Raw genomic sequence first — 6,957 nt, forward strand, 5'->3', positions numbered from 1 at the left:
ATTTAAAGATGATAAAAGATTTCTATATTTTGAGGTCCTCTTAAGTCCTTAAGTTAGCTTGTGTATATTGTATTTATCTGTGTCTAAGCTGTTCAGTGCAAATGTATTTTGTTCCAAGTAGGTCACAGACAGTAGAAAGTTAGAAGGGGAGGGAAGCTTAGATCACTTATCTAGGAATGGCATATAAGTTTCACCTCAGGTGCCATTTCTGTTTCCATCTCTGATCCATTAGTAGTGGCTGCTCAGAGTGGAGTAGCAGCCCCATTGTCATATATTTGCAATATCTGTGCAAACGGAACTCTCTTTCCTGGGGGAGTTGCAGAAACCTTTCTAAAGTTATGGTGGCTTGAGCGAGATTGTACATCTAGTTAATGGCTTTTAAGCTGAAATATCTTTATTAGCTTTCATTTATAGTATTGCCCTATAGAATTCCTGATATAAATCACCTTATTCTGTCAATCAAAAATTGCATTTAAATGATAATCTAATTTTTGGATAATGTACCTCCACTACACTGATGATGTGGTGGGTCATGCTTTTCCTATGAGGTGAAAGTTAAGAAGGAGAAATAATGGGATAGTTGGATTTATTTTATTAACCTATATGCCTGCACAGGTGGGATGATAGCTGAAAGAAGACTAGTGACATACTGATGGTGTAAGTTTTCAATGTTGACCTGAGTCAATGTATGTAAGTATGCAGTTGATGAAAGTAGTGAGTAGTTTTACAAGAGGAGATTAAAATCTAATCAAAGACAGAATTGGTGGATATGGTTCTGGTGTGAGGGATGTTGACTTTCCCCTCCTAAATAAATGTTACACTCAAGTATTCTATACCCCGTCCCCCCCTTCTAATTCTTATTTACTTATTTAGGGGTGTGCTTTAGATAAATGTATCTTTTCCTTAAAAAGTTTTTCCCCTTGAAGTATAATTTACATGCAGAAAAGGTGTACAAATCTTAAGTGTACAGCTTGATGAATTTTTTTACGTAGGTATACACCCTTACTACCACCACCCAGATGAAAATATAGAACAACCCCCATTTTGTGTTCCTTCTCAGTTAATATCTACCCTCCCAAAGTAACTGCTGTTCTGAGCTTTTCACCACAGGTTCATTTCGCTGTTTTTGAACTTTACATTAATGAAATCATACCATAGGTATTCTGTGTTTGGCTTATTTTCTTGACATTCTAACTTTGAGATGTACCCATGTTTTTGCATTGTTTTTGTTTCCTTAATCTACTGTATGAGGGCAGGGCGCAGTGGCTCACGCCTGTAATCCCAGCACTTTGGGAGGCCAAGGTGGGTGGATCACCTGAGGTCGGGAGTCCGAGACCAGCTGGGCCAACATGATGAAACCCCGTCTCTACTAAAAATACAAAAATTAGCTGGGTGTGGTGGTGGGCACCTGTAATCCCAGTTACTTGGGAGGCTGAGGCAGGGCAATCGCTTGAACCTGGGAGGCGGAGGTTGCAGTGAGCCGAGATTGCGCCATCACATTCTAGCCTGGGCAACAAGCATGAAACTCTGTCTCAAAAATAAATAAAAATAAAATTAAATATTCTACTGTATGATTATGCCACATTTTACTTATCCATTTAACTGTTGATGGGGTTTTGCTTTGATATTACAATTTTTAGTCAACTGATTTTTTTTTTTTTGTGAGATGGAGTTTCACTCTTGCTGCCCAGGCTGGAGTGCAATGGCACAATCTTGGCTCACTGCAACCTCCGCCTCCTGGGTTCAAGCGTTTCTCCTGCTTCAGCCTCCCAAGTAGCTGGGACTATAGACACCCGCTACCATGCCCAGCTAATTTTTGTATTTTTAGTAGAGACGGGGTTTCCCCATGTTGGCCAGGCTGGTCTTGAACTCCTGACCTCAGGTGATCTGCCCGCCTCGGCCTCCCAAAGTGCTGGGATTACACCCACCACACCCAGCCACATGAACAATTTTAATATACATTTGTAATGTTTGTAAAGTAGAGTAATGTTTGTAAATTTTTTAGGTGATGCTTACAGGAAAATTGGGATCTGAAACATTAGGTGAAATTGATTTTTCCCCTCTTTAGTTTTTGTGTGCATACAGTTGCAAAAGTTATTTACAGAATAATACAGGGCTCAAAAACAGCTGCTGTTCACATTTAGCTGTTAATACTTCATTGAGATAGAGGCCATATTTAGTATTATTGTTTATCTATGTGTATAATGGTGTATGAGTCCATTTTCATGCTGGTAGTAAAGACATACTTGAGACTGGGCAGTTTGCAAAAGAAAGAGGTTTAATGGACTCACAGTTCCATGTGGCTGGGGAGGTCTCACAATCATGGTGGAAGGTGAAAGGCAAATCTCACTCACATAGTGGCAGAGGAGAAGAGAGCTTGTGCAGGGAAACCTCATAAAATCATCAGATTTCGTGAGACTTACTCACTATCATGAGAACAGCACAGGAGAGACCCTCCCACATGATTCAGTTACCTCCCACTGGGTCCCTACCACAACACATGGGAATTGTGGGAGCTACAATTCAAGATGAGATTTGGGTGGGGACACAGCCAACCATATCAAGTGGGAAATCTTATCAGCATTCTTTGTCCTGTTACAGAGGGAATGAGAAATCCAAAGGAACATTGTAATGATCTATAATGAGAGAAGGGGCAATTTTTTATTTGAAATTTTGCTTTAGTTGCGGTCCTTAATGAAAGTGTGTAATGTAGGGATTAAAGTAACCACTTTCTTTCTTTTTAAATTCTAGGTGAGAATTATGAAGATGATGACTTAGTAAATTCTGATGAGGTTATGAAGAAACCATGTCCAGTACAGATTGTTCTTGCTCATGAAGATGACCATAACTTTGAACTTGATGAAGAAGCTTTGGAGCAGATACTGCTACAGGAGCACATACGAGATCTTAACATAGTAGTGGTATCTGTAGCAGGAGCTTTTCGTAAAGGGAAGTCATTTCTACTGGACTTCATGCTTAGATACATGTATAACAAGGTGAATAGTCTTTTAAATTGAACCCAGTTAAAAAGAAAAAAGTACCAACCAAGCCTGTGAAAAAAAAAGACAAAAACCAGCACTGTGTCTTTTTTTTTTTTAATTTAAGTGGTCTCACTCTGTCACCCAGGATGGAGCACAGTGGTGTGATCATGGCTCACTGCAACCTCAACCTCCCAATCTCAAGCAATCCTCCCACCTCAGCCTCCCGAGAAGCTAGGACTACAGGCGTGTGCCACCAAGCCCAACTCTTAAAAAAACTTTTTTTTTTTTTTTTTGGTTGCAATGGGGGTCTCACTTTGTTGTCCAGGCTGACAGAACTGCATTTTTAATTCTATAGAAATATAATTCTTTATAGGACTTCCTGGTCAATACAGTAATGTAAGTTTGAGCTCTTGATACTTCATCGCCATAATTCCCTTCTGCATATACTGCATAAGGAAGCATATGATTGAGCTTCTGTGTTCCAGACATTGTAGCTCTAACCCAAGTTGTCTGAGTATATCCTAGAAGTCTCTGAAGTACTATTTATCTTCTTTCCCTTTTTGTTATTTCTTCACACTTTCCTTTTGGCCGCCTTTACAGTGAGTAAAGTAGACGGATAGAGACCTTTGAAAAAGTGTATCTATGTTCCTCAGACAAGTCAGTTTTCGTGACTATTACCTTTGGAGATAAAGTCCAGTTCCTTAGAGTGACTTCTACAGGCATCCATGATCTCTGAATCTCATCTCTTGCCCTTCATATGTCTAAAATAAACTATAGTTTTTGCTGTTCCTTGAGTATGCCATGTTTTTTCTCAAATATTATGATATTCTTGTCTCATCTTTTCATGGGGGCCTTCCCTGACATCTAGGACTATATTACCTCCTCTTCCTTAACTCATGGTTGTATGTTTTATTGATATTACTTTAGTTGCTTATTTTTTTCTGACTACTTTAATCTCTGTCATGGGTGGGCCCTCTGTTGATCATCAAGCACCTGGCACAAGAATTGGGTCTTAGGAGATACTTACATTTTAATTGATGAATCTCTTTCCCTTCTATGCATTTTCACTTTGAGATGGTACCAGACAATTGTTACTTACCTATCTCTACCTGACTGTTTCTCTCCTGAAAAAAAAAAGGGGGAAAAAAATTTTTCACTTGAAGGGGAATGTTTTTCTGATAATTGCAAGTCGGACTGAGGGAATGGGAGTTTGAAAGGGAACAGGAGAAGGAATTGGAAATTTTGCAGTGGAACACTTAGTGGAATTGCTATATAGGGAACTTGTGACATTCAGAAGCCACATGAATTATTAGAAATAACACTTTGACAGAATTATGTAATTGTCTAAACACCTGTCAGGATGATCACCTTTATGAGTTCTGTGTACATTTGTAATTGGGTGTGCATTCTCTTCGAGATAAGAAATAAGGTAAACATTCTCATTTGGTTTGTTTTTCCAGGAAGCTTTTCAGTAAAGTTTTTTCATGGGGATCATTTCAGGCCTTCTCAAATATACCCGAGTATCAATAACATAGTTTATATTAGAGAACAATATTTTACATGTTTGGAACATTGAGAAAGATAAATCATTTTAAAGTTTTTCTCATTGATTGAGATGCGATCTCACTCTCTCACACAGGCTGGAGTGCAGTGGTATGAAAATGGCTTACTGCAGCCTCAACCTTCTCTGCTCAAGTGATCCTCCCACCTCAGCCTCCCAGTAGCTGGTACTACAGGCATGCGCCACAGTGCTTGGCTGATTTTTAAATTTTTTGTGAAGATGGGGTTCTCACTATGTTGTCCAGGCTGGTCTTGAACTTCTGGCCTCAAGTGATTCTCCCACCTCAGCCTCCCAACATGTTGGGATTACAGGTATGAGCCACCATGCTCAGCTAAAGGTTTCCCATTTAGACTTGATCTAGAATTTTACATCTGAAATAGAGAAATGTTTAAGTAGTGACATATTTTTTTAAAAACCGTACATTTAAAGATGATAAAAGATTTCTATATTTTGAGGTCCTCTTAAGTCCTTAAGTTAGCTTGTGTATATTGTATTTATCTGTGTCTAAGCTGTTCAGTGCAAATGTATTTTGTTCCAAGTAGGTCACAGACAGTAGAAAGTTAGAAGGGGAGGGAAGCTTAGATCACTTATCTAGGAATGGCATATAAGTTTCACCTCAGGTGCCATTTCTGTTTCCATCTCTGATCCATTAGTAGTGGCTGCTCAGAGTGGAGTAGCAGCCCCATTGTCATATATTTGCAATATCTGTGCAAACGGAACTCTCTTTCCTGGGGGAGTTGCAGAAACCTTTCTAAAGTTATGGTGGCTTGAGCGAGATTGTACATCTAGTTAATGGCTTTTAAGCTGAAATATCTTTATTAGCTTTCATTTATAGTATTGCCCTATAGAATTCCTGATATAAATCACCTTATTCTGTCAATCAAAAATTGCATTTAAATGATAATCTAATTTTTGGATAATGTACCTCCACTACACTGATGATGTGGTGGGTCATGCTTTTCCTATGAGGTGAAAGTTAAGAAGGAGAAATAATGGGATAGTTGGATTTATTTTATTAACCTATATGCCTGCACAGGTGGGATGATAGCTGAAAGAAGACTAGTGACATACTGATGGTGTAAGTTTTCAATGTTGACCTGAGTCAATGTATGTAAGTATGCAGTTGATGAAAGTAGTGAGTAGTTTTACAAGAGGAGATTAAAATCTAATCAAAGACAGAATTGGTGGATATGGTTCTGGTGTGAGGGATGTTGACTTTCCCCTCCTAAATAAATGTTACACTCAAGTATTCTATACCCCGTCCCCCCCTTCTAATTCTTATTTACTTATTTAGGGGTGTGCTTTAGATAAATGTATCTTTTCCTTAAAAAGTTTTTCCCCTTGAAGTATAATTTACATGCAGAAAAGGTGTACAAATCTTAAGTGTACAGCTTGATGAATTTTTTTACGTAGGTATACACCCTTACTACCACCACCCAGATGAAAATATAGAACAACCCCCATTTTGTGTTCCTTCTCAGTTAATATCTACCCTCCCAAAGTAACTGCTGTTCTGAGCTTTTCACCACAGGTTCATTTCGCTGTTTTTGAACTTTACATTAATGAAATCATACCATAGGTATTCTGTGTTTGGCTTATTTTCTTGACATTCTAACTTTGAGATGTACCCATGTTTTTGCATTGTTTTTGTTTCCTTAATCTACTGTATGAGGGCAGGGCGCAGTGGCTCACGCCTGTAATCCCAGCACTTTGGGAGGCCAAGGTGGGTGGATCACCTGAGGTCGGGAGTCCGAGACCAGCTGGGCCAACATGATGAAACCCCGTCTCTACTAAAAATACAAAAATTAGCTGGGTGTGGTGGTGGGCACCTGTAATCCCAGTTACTTGGGAGGCTGAGGCAGGGCAATCGCTTGAACCTGGGAGGCGGAGGTTGCAGTGAGCCGAGATTGCGCCATCACATTCTAGCCTGGGCAACAAGCATGAAACTCTGTCTCAAAAATAAATAAAAATAAAATTAAATATTCTACTGTATGATTATGCCACATTTTACTTATCCATTTAACTGTTGATGGGGTTTTGCTTTGATATTACAATTTTTAGTCAACTGATTTTTTTTTTTTTGTGAGATGGAGTTTCACTCTTGCTGCCCAGGCTGGAGTGCAATGGCACAATCTTGGCTCACTGCAACCTCCGCCTCCTGGGTTCAAGCGTTTCTCCTGCTTCAGCCTCCCAAGTAGCTGGGATTGCAGACATGTGCCACCATGCGCAGCTAATTTTGTATTTTTAGTAGAGATAGGGTTTGTCCATGTTGGTCAGGCTGGTCTCGAACTCCCAACCTCAGGTGATCCACTCCCCCTCGGCCTCCCAAAGTGCTGGGATTACGGGCGTGAGCCACCATGCCCAGACTGATTTTTCTTAAAGGTTTTTTTTTTTTCCCCCATTTTTAACACAATA

General features: G+C 39.5%; 1 protein-coding gene across 1 annotated transcript in view; it reads left to right on the plus strand.

The window, feature by feature from the left end:
* Positions 1-6,957, plus strand: part of ATL2 (atlastin GTPase 2) — an 87,654-nt gene that overhangs the window by 36,109 nt on the left and 44,588 nt on the right. Inside the window, exon 2 of the mRNA XM_011936032.1 lies at positions 2,752-2,996. Coding sequence (XP_011791422.1) covers positions 2,752-2,996 — 245 coding nt within the window. The remainder of the gene's footprint in view (positions 1-2,751; positions 2,997-6,957) is intronic.

The sequence above is a fragment of the Colobus angolensis genome, unplaced genomic scaffold, assembly GCF_000951035.1.
Source record: "Colobus angolensis palliatus isolate OR3802 unplaced genomic scaffold, Cang.pa_1.0 Scaffold15, whole genome shotgun sequence".
NCBI lineage: Eukaryota > Metazoa > Chordata > Mammalia > Primates > Cercopithecidae > Colobus > Colobus angolensis.